The 27,247-nt window shown below is 37.8% G+C and overlaps 1 protein-coding gene across 3 annotated transcripts in view; it reads right to left on the bottom strand.

Annotated features, from left to right (window-relative positions):
• arhgap10 (Rho GTPase activating protein 10) overlaps nt 1-27,193 on the bottom strand; it is a 127,230-nt gene extending 100,037 nt beyond the window's left edge. For all 3 annotated transcript variants that reach the window (XM_037538884.1, XM_037538883.1, XM_017701444.1), the window contains exon 1: nt 26,652-27,193. In XM_037538884.1, coding sequence (XP_037394781.1) covers nt 26,652-26,805 — 154 coding nt within the window. In that variant the 5' untranslated portion in view covers nt 26,806-27,193. The remainder of the gene's footprint in view (nt 1-26,651) is intronic.
• Nucleotides 27,194-27,247: the final 54 nt, after the last annotated feature.

Below are 27,247 nucleotides of genomic sequence, written 5' to 3'. Positions count from 1 at the left end.
CGAGTGGATCGAACCGGTGACCTTCCGGTCACAGGTTCCCTAACCTCAAGCCCATGACTGCCCCTTCATGGTTCATGCAGTTTCCCAGAGGATACCGCATGATGTATTAGGATTTAAACTCATCTGCGCTCACTATACTTATACTTTCACTTAAAAACAAATCACCAACCCCAGATGTTGTTATATATACCCAAACTTGCACTGATCCTCCATCACAGTTGCCCACATGGTTCAAACAACCTTTGACTGCTTTGGCGCCGAACATACTGCCTTCTGATACTTCCAAAGGTTTTGAATTTAAACTCTAATTCCGCATTTTAGACGACAGATTTTCTTGTCCCCACAGAATTTGGCAACTATACATTTTTTCAGACCCGCAGCATTGAGTTGTCTTCTCAAAGTGGAAAAATGGGGACAATTTCGGTGGCCTACCAGGTCGAGCACAGCGTTTTCTTTCTGTGAATTAGGAATGTACTTTCTACTTTCTGGAAAATCTATTACTTGTACTTAATGTTCATTCTGAATGAGAATTAAAAACATGAAAGTGTGATCTCAGACTTCTGCACAAAATGAAAATAGTCAAAGATAAAGACAAAAGTCAGTCTTCCAGATGGTTGCTACCCTTTTTAGTTATTCTATGCACTCCTGTACATGTTTATAGACTACAGTATGTCACACAAGGTCAGAAACCACACAAGCAAGTCTATTAGAGATTACTTAACTTGAGTTTGAGACAAGTGTGTGTTGATTTAGCCATGCGGGTTGTACAGTGCTAAAACTAAAGAAGCACCCTTCAGACACCAAAACATGCCTTGATTGATCAGCCACATTCAGGCAAGGTGAAAATAGCAGAAAGTTGATTTGCTGCTTAACACAGGCCTTGATTTTCTGATGAGCATGATTAGATGTGTTGAACCTGTGCTGTGCTTTGACCCTGCAGGAAGAGATTTGTAGCCTAGCTCTAAACACTGAAAATGTTTTCTTTACAATTCCAGTTGAAGCTTTGTGCATTTGAGCTTTGTGCATTTGAGCTATGTCAGTGAGTCAAGCAGAGTGGAAAAAGCAGCCCGAGTGAGAACCCCTCCCTGACTTTATCAGAGAAAAGCAGGGTTTTGGAACATTCCTCCATAGTTCCTTTGCCTTAACAAACATATTGTCATAATCGAAGCATCATTTGTGAGACAGAGCACCGAAGCAAGATACGCAGTTAAGCATAGGACACAACATGGTATGTGACAGCACGGTTACTGTACACAACGATTATGACACATGACATATGCCGGTACAGATATGGCTCATTTTGGATATAAAACATGACTGTATAGTTAAGGCACAGTACAGTACACATAAAATGACAGTATGGCAGTGGTGTAGTCCAGTTATGACACATAGGATACAACAATATTGTTACAAAACAAGGCATGTGACATTACAGGCTTCTACAGTACAAACAAAATGTTTGTGCTTTCTTAAAAATACTCTCAAGCTCCTGTGTGAGACTTGAATAGTCTACTGCTTCATTATGTGTATTCATTACGCATGAAAAACATGCTGTGCATGTGGTGGTAAAAACAGAAAAACATGTGTTCAAGAACAAGAACACAGAATAAATGAAAGAAGCTGCAACAAACAAACAAACAAACAAACCAACCACACTAAATACTGAATGACTGAAAATGTTCCTAATGTTGTATATATACTGCTTAAGGACAATATAGAATAATCTGCTGAATTAAATCCCCTTTCTGGCTAAAGAAACAATGAAAAGGAAGGAATAAAAGTTCATATTACATTTGTGCTTACAGATTATTGTGTGCGCTCCAGTTTATTTCAAGTCAGAAGCACCTGCAATTGTTGGAAAAAGCTAAAATGGTTATGATACAGCACAGTTATGACATAACACATGACAGCACTGTTATGGAATAGTATAATAACAATGGAACAATTTACGACCCTACAGTGCAGGTATGACATACCGCATATGCCAGTGCATTATGGTACAGTTTATTTATCATACACACCGTAAGTCATATAAGGGCACAGTTATGACAACACATGAGAATAGGGTAGTGTCATAGTACAGATATGACAGTATGGTCAAGGCAAGGGTGTCTCCCTACAAAAAAGTTCCATGTGGGTTCAAAGGACAACTGTAAAACAGCCTGCATTCTTTAACTAGAGATAAAGGGGCCTTGAATAATGCAGCTGGAGGCTGAGGGTGTGTGTGTGCTTATGGAGAAATCTATGTGCCACATCCACTGAAGGAACAAAATAAGAGTAAAACATCACTAACAGTCCACTAGCTACTGTATTATATGAGCATTACATGAGCATATTTAGCTTTTATCTCGATTGATAGGGTGAATAAAAGCTTGCCCCCAAAATGCTTTAAGAAAGCAAAAATTATGCAATCATGTTCTAAAATAAACCAGGGAAACAATAAAAAGCCTTTTACAATTTGTTGGCAAGGAGCCCCAGAGCCAAATGGCTTTGATTATGCAAGTTACAAAGAGGTTCCTCCTCATGTTCTTGGCTCATGTTCAGAGTATGATACCCACTGCATAAGCAAAAATGATGTCATTCATAATGACGCCCTCTGATTGCATCCATATGTGGGGGTTCGTCTATGAAGGCATAATGGAATTGGATGGGCCAAGGCAATGCTACATCAGAGTTTCCAAATGCTGGTCCCGGAGAAGTCATGCAGTGTGTAACACACCCAATTCTATTCATCGGCTAATTATCAAAACCTTTAAAGGTTGAAGTTTGCACATTAGAGCAAGGAAAGCTACATTAAATATGCCCTAAGCTAAGAGAGGGTGATACAGTTCAAGTGTATTTTCACAATGCACAACATGCATCACCGTGTTTTGTTCCTCTGAACAGACAAAATGCACCAGCGATCCCACATCAACCAAACTGAAAAAACAAATGATAACTAAACTAATCAAACTGAAAATAATAAAACCTCTTATCTCAAAAATGAGATTTTCAGGAGAAGATAAAAACATCTCTAAATAAATAAAGAAATCAATGGAACAAGGACTATTTCTATTAGCCTGTCCATTATGAAATTTCAACACAATGTAAAGGATAACTGGAGCCTTTAAATTATGCAAAAAAATAAAAATGGAGACAACGTTTTTGTGTGACAGTAAAAATTGATATGAAACAAGGTTACTATGGTTTCTATGTAATACTACACTATGTAGCTACAATAGACGTTGTTGTTCGCAGGCGTTCTATAATTGATCTACTGAATCAGGTTTGGAAAAATTCATTTGCAAATGTGACGATCCTTTAAATGTTCAAGGACCTTCATATAATGAAAAGGTTCCATGCCAGATATAGAAGATGTTCTTTCTAGAACTTTTAAATTATCTTCATACTGGAACATTCCTTTTAGCTTTTACAAAGATGGTTCTCTAAAGATCAAATTAAATCTCCTTTGGGGAATCAATCTATCTTCAGGAGGTCACCAGTGTTCTAGAAAGGGAAAATGCTCCCCCCTAAAAAAGTTCCCCCAACTTTTACAAATGTGGTTCTCTAAGGAACTATCAACTGACAGATTTTTAGGAAATCAAAAGTGGTTCTTCTATGGTGAATGCTCCAAATAACCATTTTTGGTACCTTTGAATTTTTAAAAATGCACTGACGACAGCAACGATACACATAAAAAACGGCCTTATAATGAAACGGATCATGATAAGGAGAACAAATAATGTTGTCCACCACTACCTTCAGGTTTAGAGTAAAAGAGATAAATCCCAATCTGACTCGACAGAAATTAATTTGCTCTTCTCCACTCTTAGAGAAAAATTCTTCAGAAAAAGGCTATTTCTCTTTAACAACTTTAGAGCTCAGGACATATTTGATGAAGCTGCTCCACTATGCAGTTAAGCCCTAAAAACAAAATATGCAGACCAATACATCACAGAGCCTTCCCACCTCCATCTCATCTCCCTTTCTGGAAGTGCACAAAAAGTCCGCTCTGCTTTAATGAAGGGCAACAACGACCTCCTCTTTGAGACGCAGGCCAGTTTGTATTTTTTGTTGATAGATTCTGCCTCAGCATACTCGCAAATTGCCTCACAGCTTATTTTGAAATCTAAACAAATCACAGCCTTCTTAATCCTTTGCTTGGTCTGCGACTCTCAGGCACGTTAAACAAACCCTGTGCAGCAAATTTATCAGTGGCACCTGTGAACCAAAATAGATAAAGGGCTGCTGGCTGCGCGCTTCACATTGAAGATTAATGCTGCAGGTCTGAACCAATATCAGCGCAATCTGAACTCGGCAAAGACATTCCCCAGCACTGCGCCTCAAGCCCTTTTAAAGGCATGCGGGGAAGAAATGATGGACGGTGTGGAGATTTCCCCGTCGGACCTGCTATAGTCACAATGCCACGACCTTCTATTAATCTGATACAGTTATTATCGAGTTTCCTCTCACAGGAAAACACATGGAAAAGGACGAGGACTGAAAGCCACCATGTGGGCACGTTATCAATCCCTGAAAATCCCAGGGTTATTACATCCTAAAGCTTATTACTCAGGAAAAACATGGAAACAATGCAAACTGGAGTTGCTTGGGTAATAGTTGTTTGAACCCACGGTAAGTCCTGCCTATTTTTATGGGGCTAAAGAAACAGTTAAAGCAAAAATGCTAACAGTGCCTGGCTAAAAGTGAAGGAAGCTGGCAGGACACGAAAGCGAGCAGCTGGCATGACCTTTCTAAGTGCGGTGTAATCTAAGAGAAAGAGACACTTAAGTAAAGTTTACAGACAGAGAAGATTAAGTTCAAGAGCACCTTCAAAGTGAAGGCAGGTGTCTGTGCCATGTAAAAAGGAACAAAGAACAACATTGTGATTAATTAACAGAAAAATCCATTAAAGCAAGAGCTTGGAGCAGAGAATGCCTTATTCACCTCATCCCTTGTTTTTTAATACAAGCATTATTGGTAGACATTAAGTGACAGTTTGGCCAAAATGTGAATGTAGCTTCTTTATGATAAGTTTGCTTCTAGAGGTTAAATGTAGAGTGATGTAGGGGTTAATGTAGCTAATGGAAGCCCACCAATTAACTTGCATTACCTGTCTAAATCAACGAAACTCCACAAAGAATTGATCATCAAGATGGCTTCTAACAGTCTTCTTAGCTTACACTTTGGTCCATTTTTCCCATTTGTGGTTATTTAGGCTTGCATTTTGCACAATGCTGTATGTCTATAAGCAAAGACATTATAAAGGAGGAGACAGTTCACTGGTTGGCACAGAACACTCATCATGGCATCTGTTTATGAAGAAAGCCCCACTCGTCTATAAAAAGAGCTACTACGCTTTTTGATTAAGCAGCTGGCAGGAAAAGCCCCCTGTCATTGTGGAGATATGCACATGTGCAGTGGCCAGAAGAAGTGCTTTTCCATGTTATTTGATCCAAACGATACAAACTGTCTACTGCACTTTTGTCAGGTTTAATAATTGAATTCAAATATATTTTTTAATGTTAATTTGGCTGGTAGTTTAGGTTTCGTAGATCTATCCCCATTCAATAAGGAGTCTGTATGAATCCTGTATGAGTGGAAATAACTGGCTGGGGACATTACAAAGGCAGCCATCGAGTGGACAGACTTTTCTATGTGTTTGCAAGTTTTGGGGATTTGGAAATCTCTCTGGAGAAAACATGTAATTGCAAGAAAGCAGAAATGCTGTGTGTTACCTGTGCTTTAGACCCCGTCTCAAAGTGGATAAATCTAATGACCGTAAGCTGGTTGACAGAATATTCAAGGAGAACTTACTAAAAACTTCAAGGACATGTTCTCTGAGGATGTAAGTGTAACATCTATTGTTGTCATCATAACTTCATCAGTATAATGTGGACTTTGCATTAAGCCGGACCTTCTTTATGAAGCTAAAGTATTACGATGTAATATGATGTAATACTTTACCTGAAAAATCTAAACATTTACTGACAAATTTGTTATTTCAGGACTAGGACTGAGAACCACTGTGTTACACTGCCATGTGCAAATCACTTGACAGTGGCTTAAAAACATTAGGATTTTATAAATGAATATATAATATAATATAATATAATATAATATAATGAAAATGCTAAATCATACTGTTAATCCAATACAGTTTTGGCACCACTGCCCAACCCATCCAGCTAATAAGGGCATGGCAGTCTGAGGCTTCACTCAGTGATGTGCCATCAGTGCTGCATTAACAGTTATGTCTTTATTGCGACAACTGTGACTCAGAAATAGCAAAGAAAACAGAACAGAAGAGGATGGGGGAAGGTGTAAGCAAGGAAGAGAGAAGGGAAGTGAAAAAAGGAAAACAGTAAAGGGCAGGCGTGTGGGAAAAGAGAGGGGTAAACAGTTAAAAGAGAAAGAGAAACAGAGAAATTGTTTTCAGAGTGAAAAGGCTGTGATCATATCTGAGTAGGAGCCTTTGGCTTGCTGCTTTGAAAGTGACCTAACCTCAGGGATTTCTATATTTGTCTCTGCTGACATGGTCATGTTTGCCTTCAGGTTAATTCTATCCTCTGAATGTCAGGGATACGCTGAGATACATTATTCTTGCTGTTGGTGCGATACACTGTGGCTAACAGTGCTGTGTAGCACACATAAAACTCTACGTCACAATATTTTGCAAATATATCACATTATGATATTATACACATGATATTTTGCACTAAATAAATACCAAAAAAATTTACACAGGTTTCCCCCTTACCTTAAACACAGCTGATCAGCTGGCCTGTTTTAGTTAGGACACAATCACTTGATTGCAGTTATTTTCAATAGTTCTTTGCTTTCCCAGTCATATATTTACATCACAACAAACCATGAATTGAATTGAAGTTGACTTAAGGCTAATTAAAGTGAATAAAAGAAAACAAAAGCACATTTATTAACTTGAAATACATTTCCTGAAGGAACTGCAAGAGTGCTTGAAAAGAGCTGCAAGTGTGTGTGTGTTGTATGTGTTTGTGTGTAGGTGAACAACACTTCTTTAGGTATATGTCTGTGTGTGTGTGTGTGTGTGTGTGTGTGTGTGTGAGTGGGGGTGAGAGATGTATGTGTTTGAGGGGGGGGGGGTCAGTCAAATTTACTGTCACTCTGTTATTATGCAGCTCTTAGTGGAGAAGCCTTGTTTGAGTCTGATTTGCACCCTCTGAACAAACAGTCATACTCTATCACTTAACCGGATAGATGGTGTGAGATAAGACCCCTTGAGGATTATTTTGGTGTAATGTTGTGTGTATTAAGAAGAAAATGTCTGAGTTATGACAAGTTAAACACAGAGAAAATCTTGTAATAAGCAGATTCAGATTTTGAGAAATTAACATGGGAGTGAATGGGGCAGTTTTCTGTGCCTAGTGCCAAACAAATGCTCATAACTCTAAAGCTCATTGATAAAATGATGAGATTTTTTGAGGTTTCAGAAAGGACAAGTTTCTCTATCATTCAACACTGAAATGGAGTTTCTAGGTGAAAGTTTAAGGATTTAAAAGCAGATTCCCTACGTGATCAACTGTGTCTGTGAGACTGAGTGGCCTGCTGTGACATCATCGATGTCAGTTAGAATTTGAAGTTCTAGAACATTCCGCCATTCATTCTAAACTTAATTTTATTAAAAAATACCAATCCAATCGACTCCAAAAATACAGAGCACAAGTCACAGGGCCGAGACCTTCGAAACACAGTTTGAACAGAGTCTGTACATTAAGCAGTTCGGGCTGTATTAATCGCAGAAAAGTGTGGAAGAATAAGAAGTATAAGAGATAACAATAGAGTGCTTTTTCAAGCACTCTAATAACAGTCATATGTCCATGTAAACAACAAAAATTCTAAGGTGTGACTGGTGCTACAGCATTTATAGAGGACATTAGTGAGTAATGTTTGTTTATTTGAACTCAAACTGTCATCTGTTGAGAGATACTAATACTATGACTTGGCTCAGAGGCGGGAAGTCAGAGCTTGAAACTGCACCAATTTCAAACCTCTGCATGTGAGCTACACCGTTAGCATCAAGCCAGCCAGCAAACATTTGTGACTTGAGTGATAACATCAGTGTGAACTATGTATTTACCTTCTCAAAACTGAACTTTCTGGTCAACTGTGTAAATATTGTGTATGTGTATGTTCACTGATCTGAAGCAAATCTCATGTAAAAGTACAGAAATAAAGGTGTTGCTCAGGTACAATTTTGTTCATCAAGGTACAAACAATCCTCAAAAAGTTCCCTCAAAGGTACAACAGTGGTTTTAAGGTCCAGCAGTGAACTTTAAATATATTTTCCCAGGTGAAAAGTACTTATTTGTACCTTTCCATAACCTAAAGTTTTAAACAGAATGATAAAACAAAAAGGCTGGAGATAAGACGGGGTGTGTAAAGCATGTGGAACTGACAAATATAATTTCAGGGGATTATTGTACAATCATGTTCCCTGACTAAAAGGTACTGAGATGTACCCTTGAGGGTACCATCCCAGTGACAAGAGGGGTACTGCCCCAGTGACAGATCAGCACCTTTATTTATGAGTATGTAGTGCTTTATGGTGGGTCAATGCTGTAATATGTTGAGCTTGGAACTGGGAACCCCAGTGCTTTTTCTCAAAGTAGCAATTCCTAGTGGAGGCCTAGGACGCAAGATAGCTAAATCGGCCGATTTAGCCACATTAGGCTTGTACTTTAAGAGTGGCAAACAAAAATTACTTATAAATAAGTAAAGAATAAAAAAATACTTATCTACTTACATAAAGTAATCATCAGATAATTTTCATGATTGTGACAGGCCTATCAATAAGCCAAGACATGTTCATTGTCTAAAGTTTGATTCTTTAGTTTTGCACTGAAGCCACAAGGTTAATGTAACATGTAGTGGAAGTCTAGGTCAGCCAGTACATTTCCAAAAAGGAAACATACTGAATTGTTCTTTGAAGTCCACGGCAAATGGCATGTACTAGAGTGAAAGTTTTGTCATCCATCAACAGTGTTAAAACTAAAAACCAATACAGCTGAATACCAGAAATGGTGATATATCACCCAGCACTGCTCTAATGTTTTCCTAAATATCTTCTACAACCTCAGTTATAGAAGCTTGATTACTATGACCCCAGATCTTTTTCCATTTTCTTATCTAAACACATTCATTAAGTTCCACATTTATCACTATGCTTCACTCTGTGGACTCTGGCATGTGCTTGAATGATGTATAAATATTACTGTTATTGTTTTTATGGCTATTATTATTGTAACTCTCTTATCTGATTCGCCACTGAGGTCATGGTTAACCCCTTGCTGATCTCACGAGAGCCAGACGGTGTTTACATGCCCATCCTTTTTCCAGATCCTTCCTGTTCCATTCAGTGATGAGATTTTCCAGTTGTTCCTACTGTATGTCTCTCTTTCTTTTTTCCTCTCCTGAGGCATCTTTCTCCTCTTTCTCACAACAGCATTTTATGTAACAAGGGCAGCTGAGTGGGGCTACATTATCATGGCAATCATCACCATCATCCTGAACAGAGTCTCAGTGAAAGAATGCTCCAGTGTATCTGCTGACCTTCCTAGTAGATTAATTAGTACTATCAGTTCTACATATTTCAATGTATTTAAACAGAAAATCTGTTGATTTAAAACATTCATAATTAGATGGGCAGCTGCTGAATTCGGTGAATAAATTCACACCTCAAATCCTTAATTGAAAAATGCATTATACAAATTTACAGCCTTATTTAGAATAAGAGGTTGATGTTACTGAGAAATTCATAGAGCACTATGTTTGCATTAATACTAAAAGAAGTAGCATTACTGTGTGTGGAGAAAAAAGGACACACTAAAATGTGGCGTGCATGCACTGCTGCAAGTCAAATCAATAGGTTTTCACTCAGCTCAAGCTCAAATAAACAAACGTTATCCATCACTGCTGGCTAAACATGTTATTGCACCAGTCAGAAGAAAGATTTGTAATAAGAAATGTATTGAAAAATATATTGTTTTTATATAAAAATCGCAATTGATTGCAATAAGAGAGTAATTTTTACTGCAGCCTACATCAACCATTCGTCTTAACAAGCTTTAACTGGGGATATTTAACCTAACAACACAGAGCTTGTGAGTTGCCTGCAGATTAGATAGACCAATCAGAAGCAACCAAACACTCATGTGCTGTGACATCACAACCACAACTGGTGAGCTGTACACCAGTCCAGCGTACTATGTTCAACACTTGAGCCTGAGTTTGAGAGGTTGTATATTTTGGCTTTCTTGGCAAAAAAAAACAACAAGTCCAGGTCCTGATTTTATGAAAAATAAATCACAGCATAAATTACAGTCACAATAATGGTCAGAAACCGCGACCCTGACGGAGAAGCGGCTTAGAAAATGGATGGATGGATGGAATAATGGTCAGAAAAATTGCAATTAGACATTCTCCTCAAATCACTCTAGTCACCCTGGTCAGAAGCCAGAACTTCGGACCCAAGATGTCTCTCAATTAATGTTTTCTCTTTTCTTTTATTTACTTATTTGCCACAGCCCAACTGATGACAACACGCCTAATTCACACTTTGCTTGCTGAAAAAACACATCCTTGTTAAAACAAACAACCATGAAAGGTAATGGTGCTCAGCTCAAATAATTGTGAGCAGGTGATCATGCAATAACTGTGACAGGTCCAGAGACAAAATTACTATCCACAGTAGTCGACAATACACCACACGAGAGCAGGCGGAAAAATGTTGGAGTGTTCCTTTAACAGCTCTCCCTCATTCCTGTAGAACACCTCTGCTTATATTCAGCCATTCTGAGGCTGAGAGAGTACACTGCCCGTCTTTGTACAACCATCTCAAGATTCCAGCACCATGAATTTCCAGAGCTGACTGTTGGCAAATGCTGTTGCGCAAAATTGTTCTTAACATATGCAATACCCATGGCTGTTTTCAAATCAGACACCAGTCATTGAAGATCTGCAGTCATTATTAAACTGAAAACCTGTTCAGAGAATGCTGACTGGTTTGAATAAAAAGTACAGATAAAACAGCATGTGATGCTGGAGAAGCTGGCCTGAAATAAAGTGATGCCAAAGTGAAAGGACAGACAGATTTAAGATGGGCCTTTTCCTGTAGGCGGAACAACAGAAATACCTAAGCAATAATAAACCAAGGAGTCAGTAAGCACTGGAGGTAAAAATAAAAATGAACTTGAGTGAACATTTTGCCATTCATATGCACATTTTTCTTATACAATGAATAAAAAGTTGTTGTCTCCTTTTGTCTAATCATGTATATATTTTCTTTTATTCATGGCCACATTTTCTTTTTGTTCTCTGACTTTCTTTTAATTGTTCTAATATTTTCTTTTTAATTGTGTGCACTTTTTTGTGCACAAAGAAAATAAATGTAGTAGATACAGCCAGTTTTATTTGTCATGTGCGCAAGTAGGCTAACAGAAGCTGACAAGTCTTGGTGTGTGAGATTGATGTGATAATGGACAGAGCATTATCATAACATTTCTTCCTGTGATTGTGTGAGGCTCTCTAACACTGCAGCTTGACTTGTGAGCAGAAACCGTGATAAGTTTCGTGCTGTGGCTTCACCTCAGTTTAGTGATGGATTTGGTTGTAGTTTATTCCTTCATTTCACCACGGAACTGCAACTGAATCTAAGCCGATTGGCGGATTCTGGAGCTCCACTGCAAAGAGGAGCTACAATGTCCTCATAACACACTCAAATCAAAATCAAACCAAATTAGCATGGCTCTGTCCATTACCACTCCAATTTAACACACCAAAAACCATCAGACAGTTTCAGGGACAAATAAGCCCGCCTCTATATACGACATTTATTTTGTTTGTGCATAGGGAAGAAAGAAAACAAACAAACTGCACAATCAAAAAAGAAACATGACTATGATTAAAAGCAAATGAGAGAGCAACATAAGAAATCGTGCTCACAAAAATGACAACTAATTGTTAATCGTGGGAACAAATTAAGAAATTGTGACTATGCATCAAAGAGATCATGCGTACAGATTGCAAAACATTTACTTGAATTAATTTTTTATTTTTACCGGCATCCTCTCCAGGGCTCCATGAGTAAGTGATCCATCCATCAGGAGGAAAGTAAAGCCGGACAAACTGAGCTTCTTTGCAGCAAGACCTTAAGAAATTACTTAAAGCAGTAGTCACCAACCTACCTTGCTCTTGAAGATCTACCTTAGATATTTTACTTAGTCTAATTACTGCCTTCATGTCTCCGTGGTTGACCTTTCCAGACTGTTACATTATTAAAGGCTGTCCAATCAAAAGGATCCTTCAAACACAGCCAAGAAATGCAGTCTACATTTTGTCAATTCTTTAGGACACTAGTGGAGTATCCTTCACTGTATACTGACCCCTGTAATTCTTTACACACTCATTTGAGGAAGTACATTTAAGAGAAATGCCAGCTTGTACATGTGGATACTGGCTTAGTTTAGCTTGTGTTCTAAAATATGTAATGATGGATGATCAAATATCAGCCTTGGGTCGTAAGACGGGCAAGCCCACTGGATAGCCAATAGTACAAGTGAAGCATAAATCGTACCACATGCTGTCCAAATAGACCACATATACAGTATAACACGCTACAGTACACTATTTCTCTAGCTGTTTATCTGTTTAAGAGGTTGTAAACTGAATGCAGGGTGTGAAAGTCACCTGCTTTCAGTGATCTGAATAGTTCTTAGCCTGGATTTTGTAACACAGCTTCTGAATGCTGAATGACACATAGTCTAAACCTTCAGTGCAGATCTCAAAGAGGAAAGGTGGTGACTGATGGCCCAAAGCTACAAGCAGAATCTGAGCTTTTGAGGCAAGATTCATCAAGTTCTTAAAAAGTCAAAAGGAAGGACAGCAAACGGTTACATCTCCCTGACTGCGTAGAAAAAAAAGCTAAACTGCAGTCAGTACAAACTTGGATTATAGGGATTTCTCCCCATTCCATATCTGGTCTCAGGATCTTGGCTCTTGGCTACAACACTAAGAGCTTAGAATATATCCTAAAGATATTGCACAGTAAAAATGCAATGCAGATATGGCAGGCATGAACTCAAAGTGCGGATCAAACATCTCTATCGTCCCTATCGCAGGAGATTTCAGACAGGCAGTGGTATTCAAATAAATGAGTTCAAGAATCATGATTATTCAAATCCCTATATTTACATAGCAAATGACAAGTTAGACTGTTCACTTAGGGAGTATAATAGTAAGAAGAAAAGCAAAGTATTTTAACACAAGACAAATGAATTTGGGCCTAAAGTTTCTTACTTTATTCATGCTTTGCTAATTTGCCAGCCTATGAAAAAATAACACACATACAAAAAAAAAAACAAAAAAAACACTGGAACTATAAAATAATTTCAAAGGCCCACGTCTTAAACCTCTTATGAAATGCACAAAGACGGAGAGTTTAGCTCACTCCATTATCAGCTTGCATTTCTTCTCCTAAAAAAGCAAACCTTCCTCTTGCATGAGCTCATTGCGCCCGTAATGCGAATCTAATGAAAGATTCTGATGTTTGCTGGCAGACGCAGTAATGTGATTACAGGGTGTTCTTTGCCAGACCCAATCGTGGAGAAGTTCTCCGGCCCTGCCAGCTGAGCAAAAACATCTTGCGTGCTGCAGGCTGCAGGTCCGCATAATGTTAGAGTGAGACTGACATGGCCACGGCAGAGGAATAAACACGCATTTGCAGTTGTAAACCAACCTGGGTAGGCTGAAAAGTCTCAAGACAATAGATGCAGAGCTAGCTTCGCAGCTGTATTATGATATTATTATGATGGCAACTTTGGACAACAATATAAGGCAACAATAAGAATGTACTAGACAACAGACAGATGGGTACAAATGATAAATACGGGCTCAGCTGATAAATGCAAATAAAGTAACTAAGGTTTGGTTTGTCTCCATACTGTAGCACACATTACGTCTGCACAATAATATCTCCAGCACAGCCTGATTGATATGATATTTCATAACAATGACAGATAGTATCAGGTGATGCACCAATTACATACTATTGTCTATAAAATGAACTGTTTTCCTAATGTCAGATATGTCTGTTCCTTATAATGTAAAACAAACAACTAAATACAGGTGCTTTATTAGCAGAGTTTTTGCCAATACCATTAAATGAGGACTTTAACATCAGTTAATATTAGGCCCTGTGATCAGGTCCTAGTCTGCAATATGCAAGCGCCCTCAGCCAATATGCTAGACCGATACCATACAGCCTATACTGTATGTGATTGAGCTGATTTTCAGTCACTTCAACCTGATTTTCAGTCACTTCAACCCTAGTTTTGTTTACACTGTAAAACAGGTAAAGTCATAATCAAAAGCTAGCAGTGTTGTATAATCACATTCTGATGCCAAATCTGACTTAATCTTGGCCGTGTCAAGCTTGTAACTACTTGACACCAATTGATCCAGTCTTGAAAGTGGAATTTACTGCTATTCCTCAGATAAACAGTCCAGAAGTATTTGGACAGTAATGCGATTCTTGTAGTAGATTTGAAATGAAGCAGTCAAGATGTGATTGAAGTGTAGCTTTAATTTAGGGGGTTTAACAAAAATGCTGCATTAACCGTTTTCACAGGCTCAAAAGTAATTGCACACATCCCATGGTCAGATGTGGCCTGTTTAAGATTAGATTAAATTAGATTAAGTGACCCTTATTAGTCCCACAACAGGGAAATTTCACCTCCGCGTTTAACCCATCCGTCAAATGAAACACACACATACGCACCAGTGAGCACACACACACTAGAGGGCAGTGAGCACACTTGCCCGGAGCGGTGGGTAGCCCTATCCGCAGTGCCTTGGGAGCAGTTGGGAGTTAGATGCCTTGCTCAAGGACACCTCAGTCATGTACTCTCCTGGGTAGACTGTTCCCTCGTTATTTCATCACAAAATAAGGAGATAAATGGTCTGGAGTTGATTCCAAATATGCATTTGGTAGCTCGCAATATGCAGTCCATTGAGGTGTCGCTACAAATGAAGGGGGCCATCATTAGGCTATAAAAACAAAACGAACCTATCAGAGAGATAACAGAAACTTTAAGAGTGGGCGAATCAATAACTTGGTACAATCTTAAAAGGTAGGAATGCACTGGTGAGCTAAGCAACACACTCGAAGACCACAGGGGATGATATCAGAAGTCTTTCTGTGATGAAGAAAAACACCTTCACAAAATCTAGCCAAGTCAAGGACATTCTAAAGAAGGTTAGCATATCAGTGTCAAAGTCTACAATCAAGAGATGCCTTAATCTTATCCTAACATCTTTGGAACATGCTGCAAGCATTAATTTCAGAATGAGTGTATGTTTACCAAACATGAAACATTATATATCTGTTTTTTGGACTGTTTTTGTTTAAATACAAACTTAAATATGCATTGATTAACAAATCACTGCTTTCTATTCTTATTCGCTTTTGATCTACAGAAAGTACCACAGAAAAAAATCTGTACAAATGCATACAAGCTATCTGCTTCCTTTAAAAAGTGATGGACAAGGCTGTGGTTCATGACCCTTTCAGAGAGAAAGGGGAGGATACGGCAGAGAACCTAAGGTTGTGTGACAAGGAGTGTGCACTACACAAAGGAGGAAACGGAAAGTAACCGGAGCACATCCTCTGTGCCCTCCTCTTCCACCGGGGGCATACTCATGTGTTTGTGTATGTTCCACTCCTGCTCGCAGTCCCGTTTCCTTCTGAATCAAGAACTGGTGGTCTGACGCATCCGCTCCGATCCCTAAACACAGGAAAACTGGAGTGGTAGCTTTTCACATTGGCTACTGTTCAACCCTCAGACAATAACAGCACCCAAACACTGAAAATTCATGTAAATAATAATTTACTTCATTCATGTGTGTAATATAATTACCACCTGAGTACCTGATCTTTCAGTAGTAACAGTAGTGTGTTGTAATTTTTTTTATTCATGTGGAAATGCTGCACATACTTCAATCAAGACACAAGTCAAAGGAGTAATTAACATCTACTTAAAGATTATTTCATGTATAATTAACTCCTGATTGCCCAAGAATTTACACAAACTAAACTCTGGGGGGTACTGTGGTCTGAGACCACCCTTCATTTACTTTATTTCCAGTCAAAATGGCCATAAAGTATGTTTTTTAGTAAATTATTAATTTTTCAGGGGATGTTTTTTTCCATAAAGAAAGAGTGACAATAGAAAATTAAGTAAAAATAAATAAACAAAATATTAAAAGCTATTAAGAAAACTGGACTTGTAAGAACCTGGCAGACTCCTAACAACGTGATAGAAGACCGAAACAAAGCAAACAGCTCACAGAGAGAGGAGAAAATCAAGCTCTGCTCTTGAGCATAGGTGTTTCTGTCCATCCTCCCACTACGAGAAGAGAACTCAACGCTATGGGTCTGAAAGGATGTGCAGCTGTTAAAAAGCTGTTAGTGAGGGGGAAAAAATAGACAAAAAGAACAGAGAGAAGCTGCTGGTGTTTTCAGAACAAATGACTGACCAGACCTCAACATCACTGAACGTGTTTGGTATTATCTGAAACAAGAGGAGCAGAAAACGTAAAGAACTTCTAAGACTAGTGCATTATTAATGCTTTTGGCATAATAATTGCATATTATTCTCAATTTATATGACTGACCTTGCAAATGTTTCAAAAAGTGTATTAAAAAACGTGAAAAGGCCTGGAGGACTGTCCTAGAAGGCTGGCCCTGATTGGTCTAAGAGCTGCATGCCATCTGTGAAAGTAACCTACCTCAGAGTTAGGCATGCAGCATAAGTTTTCATGATGTATCTTTGAGCGGAAAAACATGTAAACAGGCCACAGGCATGATTCTTTTATGATCTGTTTACAAACAGCCGTAATAACACACTTAATCAGGCAGGCAAGGCCCATTCGAATATCAGAGCAAGCTGTGCTCGAATAAGGCAGTAGGGAGCAAAGTCTTCTACACTGTAAAAAAATGATTTTGTTTCCACTTTAAAAAATAGTTCATGGAACTTCTAATAGTAAGTTAACAGACCAATAACTTGAGTTTTACATTCTGTAAACTTCAAAAAAAAAAAAACATTTGAGGCAACCAGGTTTACTTATTTTACGTTTTTAAAAAATGAATCATTTTTACAGTGAATAAATAAATGAATACATACATACATACATACATAAATGCTGGTAAGTCCCAACTCTTAGAACATCCACATTTACTTCTAACTCTAGATCAGACAAATCCAGGGATAAACACAAATAGGTTGTCTGAGACACACTGGATACAATATTCTCAAATACTGTCCCAAACACAAAGTAAAATAGATGGTTTACACTGCCTGTTTGCCTGCACTACCACATGATCCACTAAAGAAAGCTCCCATTGCTGAATTGTTATTTTAAATGTTCAGAGCAAAAACTATTTCTAGAATCTCAGTCAAGTATATGGAGCACTGACCTTCACCTCTGAAGTTTGTGGACATCAAACTTCTGGGCCCAAGACCTGTTGTTTTTCTGCGTAAACTCTTCTCCTCATAACAAATATTATGATGTCACTTGGATATTGAAAATTCCAGGCAGGTAATGAAACAATTATTAGTGATATATTATGTCACAATATGTTTCAATTGTGTCACTATCTGAGGATGATTGAGGGGAAATATGTAAATATCAGTGGGCAACAACAAGTTCTCTACTATAGAAAGAATTTTGTTGGAAAAATATTCTTAGATTTTTTATTACCCCTGTGCAGAAACGGCATCAGGGCTCAGGGTCTAGCTGCTGGAGAATGCGTGGCTCGGATGGCGCAAACCATTTCCATATTTTTTGGGAATGTACTGCGCTGTCTGGATATTGGAGGGATATCCATCAGGCTGTCTGTAAGATATTTCAACTAAACATACCTTTTGACTTTACTTTTCTCTATTTGGGAAATCTTTCTTTGGATATGTGTCAAAGTGATAAAAAACTACTGAGTGCCTTGTTAGCCGCAAGTAAAAAGGCAATCACTCGAAAATGGTTGTCCTCTGAACCTCCCCAAATTCAAGAGTGGTACGATGTCGTTTATGAAATTTTTATTATGGAGAAACTCACCTATTCTCTAAGAATACAAGCAGACAAATTTTATCGGATCTGGTCTAGATGGCTAGCATATATAAGACCCCAGCGACCAGACTTTTTGTAGAACTCATGACCTCCCGTCCTTCTCTAGAGTAAGCTTCCCCATCTTTATGTAAATAGTTTTTACCTCAAAATAAATAAATAACAAAGAAATTGTCAAATAAATAATAATAATAAATAATTAAAAGGGGAACTAAATTTAGGGACAAATCAGTGACTTTAATGTTACTTTGTGGAAAAATGTGATCTCATGGAAGTCTAATTCTTGATAAGATTTGTATTTGTTTTAGTTGTTTATTTATCTATTTTGTTTTGTGTGATCATTATTTAGGACATATGAATGTTTGAATGTCACTGTCCATTGTCTTGAACAGAATTTCCCAATAAAAAGTAATTTACAAAAAAAAAAAAAACATTGTTTCAATTAAGAATTCCATCCGTACTTAAAAGAAGACTGACAACTCATGTTTTATTACAAAGAAAGCACAACTGCTTTGGTTTTGGATGTAGTGCAGTGCACTGTCTGAAAAGGTGAACACAAATGACTGTATGCAGTTTTTTTGTTTGTTTGTTTGTTTTTTGTGACATCACTCTTGCGTTCTGTGTGTCCCAACTTATTAAATCACAGAAAAGCCAAATGCTGTGATGAAGATTTTTCCAGAACAAAACACCTCACTCTTTCAGATTATGCTCAGGAATCAGTGGCCCAAACAATGATCCAGCCTTTCAGTGATCAAAACAAACACGATCAAAGCAGATGACAGCAAGGTACAGAGTACTCTGTAGATTAGGATAAAAAAACGTTTTAACCTTCAACTCGGCTTAGTTCTCCATTCAGCAAAGCTTGGCTTTAAAACATGATCATCAGCACACATTTCATATGAGGGAATCGGTGCTCCCCCACACACGCCAGATCAATGAGTTCTAAATACAGAACATGTTTAATATTTTCGAAATCAGGCCGGTAACAACTGGAGCAGATCAAAAAGACTGGAAAGATTTAGATCAAAAAAGAAAGGAAAAGATTGGATTATACACTCCCTACACCGCAGGGCAATCATGGAAGATAATAGTTTAAGACTGCCTGAAATCACGTTACCTTTTACAGCTACTGTGAGAGAAAAATCTGCTATAAATTGACTCCCTGTAATACTGGACAAGTATAAGAAACTGTTGTGATAACATAAGAAATACCACTAAAATACCCATACCACTAAAAATTAGTGCTGAAAAGTGTTTAAACAAGTAGAACTGTAATTTACACTAGTATCTTATCAAGTTAGGTTTTAACTTCACAACTGCCAGTCAGTCTTACTGTACTCACAGGACAGAAAGATAGGGAGCTCAGCAGTCACTATCTCTCCTCTTTATCAAAACTCAGCAGAGTTTTGGGCATGAGGTGGATAAAGCACCTTTCTCTCCCTCTCAGCAGTAGCAGGAAACAATGGAGAACCTTCACACTTCTGAAAGGCATACAGATCCCTCCTCCCACCAAAAAATCTTTGACATTACCATTATTGACCACATTATGGGTAAATTTGTTCTGTTTGTATTTACCCCTACTTAAAACAAGCTGCTTCTACCACGGACTGAGTTGAGCTGCATTATACACCCAGAAGTTCGGCCAAAATGCATTCTGATTTGGCCTATAATGACACCTAAGCATGACCAAGCAGTGTTGTACCACCAGCATTTTTCTGTATAGTCAAATGTCACAGCAAACTAGCAGTTCAACCAGTCTCTTCCAGAACTGGTTCAATCTTATAAACATATACACAGAGTGGTGACTTCAGTGAGTTCCCCTGTATCTACACCCTTTGTTCATTTTATCTGGTACATTTTCCAAGGTGCTCTTTGCAACTCCACAATTACACACTTGAATTAATACCACTACCCAAATAATACCAGCTCTCTGGTGGTCCTGTAGAGGTCCTGACCACTGAGGAACAGGGCCAAAGGAGGCGAACAAAACATGCAGAGAAACACACGGGCTACAGATTACAATTGGGGAAATACAAAGTGCTACCTTATTGGTGAGCCTAACTCATAAAATGGACAAAGAGGGTAGATACAAGGTCACTTAAAGTAACTGGTCTGTGTATATGACACATCATTGCCTCTTCATTCCAATAGAACAAGTAAAGCAGCAGACAATCCTATCATGTTCACATGTCTAGTTAATGTGGCTGTTCTTCTGACCCAAGGAATAAAGAGAAGTTGGACAATAGGTCATGTGAAAATGAACTATGACGTTTTAACAGATAAAAACACACAAAGTCATAAGTGGACCTCAGCAGGCATAACAGATGTAAGACATGGATTCTTTTACATATTGCAGACTTTCGCACAATCAGCATTGCAAAAGCCAGCACTCTGATAATGATTAACAGATAATACATTGTGAGCCACAGAATGAGTGCTGTGAAACACTCTCAGAAAGGTACACCTTTTAATGAGGGCTATGCTGTCGTGATAATGTGCAATTATATGATTTTTTCCCCTTTAATGTAGCAACCTACCTGAGTCTGAAATACAGTCTGATAAGTACTAAATAACAAATCATAAAGACCACATGACGTCAGCAGCCACAATCAGAGTCATTCTTTAGCGTACAAAAATCTAATCCATAAAATGTGGAGAGATGTGTAGGGAAACATACACTAAATTAAATGACAAAACTAGATGGGTCTCTATGGGTTATACTAGCAATTGAGTAATACATAGACTATTTTGGCAAAAAGTTAAAGTTGGTGACTAACAAATTTAGAGCTTTTCAACAGAAAACATGTTGTATGCGTCTCTGGATTGATAGAAAAGCAAAGTAACTTTAACGTCCTTGATTTACCTTCAGCTTAAACCTAATGTAGTTTGAATTACAACTGAATACAATGTTAATTAACACATTATTTGGACAGCCTGCTATAAATGCTCTGTAGATGCTTATTTCACATTTAACTTACATTCTACTTATTGTCTATTAATTTCCCCAAACCCTAAACCTTGAAATTAAAACCTAGCGTTAACTTCAACCTCAACCAAAAACCTAAACCTAACCCTGACTCTCACTAATTCTATTGATAACCCTATTAATCAATTTCATTTCAACAGATAGTTTGTTAAATTAAATCTACAGATAATCTACTGGGGCCTTATAAATAAAGTGAAATCCATATTTCATACTCAAGTTAAATTCAGATACATTAGATGTCAAAAGCTAGTGTCATAGGCCACTCTGTTGCTATCAATACTTAGAAACAGTGAAAGTGTCTTTAGCAAGACACATTCTTACAGCAACAGCTCAGAGCAGGGCTGCCCAAAGTGTGGCCTGTAGGTTAAAATTGGCCCATGAGGAAATCTGAATTGACCCACCAGAAGTTACCCCAACCGCACACCCAGTGAGAGAACAACACTATTTTTATTGGACAGAACTTATTTCTTACTTAATTCTTACTTTCCTTTTAAATTTGTATGTTTTAAGTTTTTTAGTAACAAGATACATCAATTAAATTTTATTCAAAGCTTACTTTATTTGTATACTGTTCAGTCTTTTTGGCCCTCTGCCCATTACATTGCACTTTGGCCCACAAGAACAAAAAATGTTTGGGCAGGCCTTGTTAAAAGTCTTGCAGTAAAGACCTAACATCAATGTAAAGACAACTTAAATTCAGAATTAAGTTTTTAAGCTCACACACATTTTATGTAGCTTATTATTTATATCACATATTAAAACAGTTAGAATTGAACCAGTGAAGTTTAGAGTAGTGTCATGCGAAATGCTTAGTTTTAGAGAAACTTGACTGAGTCAAAAATTGTCTATGGTGATTTTGATAGGAACCAGAAGCCCACCTCAAAAAGCTCTCTTAAATAAAGCATTCAAACATTCCTTTTCTTAGATTTACCACTATTTAGTCATTATCAACATTAAACATAAAAACTCAAAAGACATGTATAGGTTCACTTGTGGTTTTGGTTAGTAAATAAAATGGCCATATTTGTGTTGTAGACATCAGGACCCCTGGTTCCTACCACCACCACCACCACCACTATATTAAAAAAACAAAACAAAGTTGGTCAGTGTGTCTACAATTGACCATTTTATATTCAAACACTCAGAATAGCTTTGTTTACTTCTCAATCACTGAATCTGGCAGAAATTGAGAGAAAAAAAAATTTTGTTAAGGTTTCCATTTCCTAAACATTATAACACTCAAAAGTGCCTGTAGTTGCAGAAACATAATAGCAATCATCCACGAGACTCTTTTTCTTACTGTAAAAGACAGTAGCATTTAAAATATGAACTAGAATCCTGTTAAATTGCCCATTAATAATGACCAATTCAATAAGAACATAACTTTTTTCCCCCATTATCCATTATTTATTACTCTTGACTACAGCCCTAGATCACAATATTAACATGGTGGAATCTGCAGAACAAAACTAAAATTCTGTGAGTGAACTGATGCAATATTCAACAAGCCAAACTGCTGCTGGAATTAGGCCTGAGTGGGCCTGGTCAACAGAAGATATAAAAATGAATAGCATGTATTAGCATTCATGCCCAGGGAAAACACTGCGTACTTTGTGAGCAAGCGTTTGTTTAATTTTGTGTCATGCCAGTGTTGATGTGATGTCCAAACTACATTACAGTTCACTTTAAACACAGCTAAACCAAACAAGACACTAAGGCCAATAGATCACAATGGATAAAACACAGAAGCTTTCACTGCAGTTACAAACAAAACGTTATTCCTACTTTAGTGCCGCATCAGTTGTCAGACTATATCGCACATGCTCTTGATATCCCGCAGATTTACAGCTTGGCGTTATATAAATAAGGGACCCATACAAGACGAACAGGAAAAAGCCGTCATGGACAAAAAAACAAGTGATTCAGTATATTCTGAAGAGGCTACAGCAGTCGTCTAGCAACACATGTACTAATGTGCCAACATATTCATGACCTTCTCTTGCTCTTAATGTTAACTGTTAACTTTAATTTCACATTATCTTACCTTAAAAGGCTCATGTTGTGGAAAATCTCATTTTTTTAAGTAGTATACAAACATTGTAAACAAAATGTTTCAACATGTACCATTCACATCCCAGTCCACATGGTCTATATCGCTGTTGTCTCATGTGTCATTTTTCAGTTTTTGACATAATTTGACAACGCCTGCTAGCCTTTACATTGTGTGCAAATTTCATGATGAATGAACTAAAACAAATGACTCACAATGACTTGAGAAAAACTCTGGTTCCATTGACTTGCATTAAAATTAAACACATTTTTTTCTTCTCCTGTAAAGTTACCTTTTTGGAGGTTTTCTTCCGACAAATGTGATACAACGGAGCTTAAGCTGCAAAACATCTTATGAACTTCTTGCTCAAATTTCACATTTATGTCACAAAAATAATATTCACATATTGCGTCACATTATAAGTATCTAAAATTAAGTTTTTCTGTTTCCTGCATAATTCGAGTTGAGCAGCTCTCCTTTACATTGTGTGAAGATTTCACGATGAATGGACCAATAGAAATGCTCCAAATTCACTTAGAATAAAATCTCTTTACGTTTTTGGCTTCTCCTGCAAAGCAAATCATTTTGGAGATACTTGTTTTTCTTTGGACACCAATGATATACCTGCCTCTTTAGTTTACAGCAATTTAGCTCACCCTTTCTTACTGAAGTAGCAAGGAATGTTTCAGATTAGGCTTGAATAAGGCACAGTTCTGGTCAGCGAGTCAGAGAGAGAGGTCATTTTGCCTAAATATATTAAAATAAATAAATAACCAAAAAAAAAAGAATTCTGAGGGGTTATTTCTGGTCCATAAAACTACACATAAATCATAAATGGACATCAAAGTGAAAAATAAAAGTTGAAAATGTTTAAAGCAGATTGTTGTCCTTCTCTTATAAAGTTACTTATAAAGTCTTAAACTTTTTGGCAAATGAATCAAGAACCATAACTATGATGCTATGGTCATCTTGGTCATCTTTGCTTTCTATCCTCAGTTTTTTTTTCTTTCCCTGACTCACATAAAGAGGGAGGGACCTAAAGGGACTCATAATTTAATGCCTTAGCAAACGGTCCACTCTTACAAGAGCAAAGAGCAACTGAATTATCTTAAAACAATACAACAGACTAACACAACACCAGAACTTTCTTTTACATACTTCAAGGAAAGTTTACATGATGAAGCTGAAAACCGTGTGCTTTAAACTAGGGCTGCCCAACAGCCATACACACAATGTTGGTCCATCTAATGAAAAGTTTGGTTACTGTTCTGACATTTCTCGAACCAGCAAGAGCAACATAATATCAACAGGTTGTTCTGAAAACAGTGCAATATAATTTTAACATCACACAACCCGGTCCTGATTCAAACCCTTCATATTTGCAACAAGAAAGAAAACCCCATAAGATGGAATACACTTTTATTGTTCCTCAGTAAAATGTAACTTTCAGCCATAAACTACATGTCAAAGGTTGATTTCTTAAAAAGAGGAGAATTTCATAGCATTTTCCCCACCAAAACATGGGCTGCCCTTCATATCTTTATATAAAGCAGCTTCAGACATTCCTCCCAAAGTTCTTGAGCATTCCTGCAAGTCCCAAAAAGGCCTGCAAACCCAAGGCCTGTGAAAGTCACGGACATTTTATTTTTAGCCAATTTGTTGTGCTGCTATTTTCCCCCAAGGAAATGTGAGTTCTGTCCTGCAATACACCATGTAAGCACACGTAAAAGAAAAGGCCATACGACAGAAATTCAACAGCGTACTATCTTCTTTGGAGACACATACCTGACATACTGGTTTGAGTTGATTTGAGACCTTGGATTCAAATGAAACCGCTATATTTTTACATTTCCACATAATTCAACCATTGAGATGTGAACAAAGTCATTTAGAGTGGTTTGACCTGAAATGGTTGATTGTAGAGAAATTTACCGACTCACCTTTTCTTACAGCGGTGGCGACATAACCATAAACCGCAAAGTCAGAAATACATATTGGTTTTATTTACTATCCAAAAGTTAACCTGCACATGTCTGCTAAGTATTTATATAAAGCGATACTGTAATGGCAAAAAAATGCTAAACTATTTTTTAAAAAGCCCTGAAAGGTGTTATTTCCCTCTGGAAATCCCTGCACGCATCACTCCACCATTTAAAAAAAACATTCCAGGCTCTTATCATAAAACTATTATAAATCAATGTCTCAGGTATGAGGCAGGAGATTTCATTTAACTGTCTGTGTCGTGGCTTTTAGAAGCACTGAACTCTTCAGGAGTCTGGTTCCCATCACCACCATTGTGAACAATTCCGACTTTGTAAAGTTTCTCTACAATGAAGCATTTCACACCAAACCACTCTGAAGGCCACGGCCCACATCCGAACATTTAACTATGGAGAAATTTTGAAATAAACCGACAGAATTCAACTTGAAACGGCATCAGCCTTATGTGTGCATCTTCAATGAGCTCTTTATAACTTAATAAAGTGTATGTGTTGACAAGAACCTGACGGATCCTCGCCATCAAGCCCTGCAAAACCGACAATACTAATCTAAACAGTATTTACACTTGATCACATGTGCCATAGTGAATACCCTCCAGCCATGAACAATTATACTAAATTACAGACACAGGTGGTAGAAGCTACTTACTGTTTATACTGTTTTATGTACTGAATTGACATAATGATGGATCTGTGCTTGTTTGAAGCATTTTAACATAATAGCCACATTTATTTACTTGCACTATTTACCTGAGCTGCTTTGCTGTCACCCCGTCTTCTTAATTTTAGAGCAAACCTAAAAGAATGGACTCAAATTTCTATATAGAACCTGTTTGAAAATGGCTCTATATAACACCAAATATGGTTCTTGTATTCTTGTAAGCTTGATATCATAACAAGGGTAGAACCTTTTTTGGTGCGATATAAACTCCATTTTCAAAAATGTTCTACATAGAACCAGGCACAGACTCATTTAGCACCAGTAAATAGAACCATTGCCTTTATTAAAGAAGCCTTCAAGAACCATATTTTTTCAAGTGTGTAGTACTGCAATAACCTACTGGTTTGATCACAGATTTTGCTTGGATTTTACTTTTACTATCACTTGAGTCAGAGTCTCATACTTATACTTATGTTTTGTGGGGTATTTTAGGCTCTTCTACCCACCCACCTCTGATTACAGGTCAAAAGTTCGAGATAAAGATCATGTGGACACCATTTTAAGGCAGTGGCTACACACTGACGTTGCAGGACCTTCTTCTTCTGGTGTCCTGCTGCTAAATGAACTAAATGTACGCCTTCCTTTTAAATGAACGGTTTAAATGACCTTGACGGGGAAGATACCTCGACTTTGGACATACGATCCATTTTTAGCAGTGCAGAATTTAGGACACATGCAGCTTTACTGCTTAACCGCCACTAGACTCTCTCACTTCAACACGAATGCAATGAATTACCGAAAGAGGCGTTCAAAACTTACGTTTCGTCGCATTGATGAGGTTCTTTCCATCTTTATAAAGCTCTTTAATAAACCTGTTGGTTTTGTCCAGCTCCGCTTCATGGGCTTTAATTTTCTCCCTGAAACTCGGACTGTCCAGGTAGCACTCGCTGAACTCCAAAGGGTGCAGTCCCATTTTTGTGGAGCTTTGCGGAATTTAGTTTAGTCACTAACGAGCCAGTGACTTGTCCGGTGGCAAAGGTGCAAACAAGATGACGGGCTAAAAACAAAAAAACCGACGTTAAAAAAGCCGCATTAGCCTCTTTTTTTGTTCAGTTCTTGGCCGTTAGCTCCTTTCAAAGTCCCAAAGTCCTGTGGATGAACTTAGCAACGGGCGAGAAGCTGTTGAAAGAGAATAAAAGTGTTCCCAAAAAACACGGACTTCTACACCTAAACCATGCCTTGTGTTTAAACATATATTTTTCGAGACATGCGAACAAACAAAAAAAGGCTTTTAGAAATAACACAAAATAAAACAGTGTGTCGTCCAAACAGTCGCTCTCTGTCAGACTGAAGCGGGATTCGTGGTAGCGTGCTGACGTCATGCGGTTTAATCTTAAACGGAACCTTCAGCTTCA

This window comes from Pygocentrus nattereri, chromosome 5 (genome assembly GCF_015220715.1).
Source record: "Pygocentrus nattereri isolate fPygNat1 chromosome 5, fPygNat1.pri, whole genome shotgun sequence".
NCBI lineage: Eukaryota > Metazoa > Chordata > Actinopteri > Characiformes > Serrasalmidae > Pygocentrus > Pygocentrus nattereri.
This window is presented reverse-complemented; position numbering and strand designations above follow the sequence as displayed.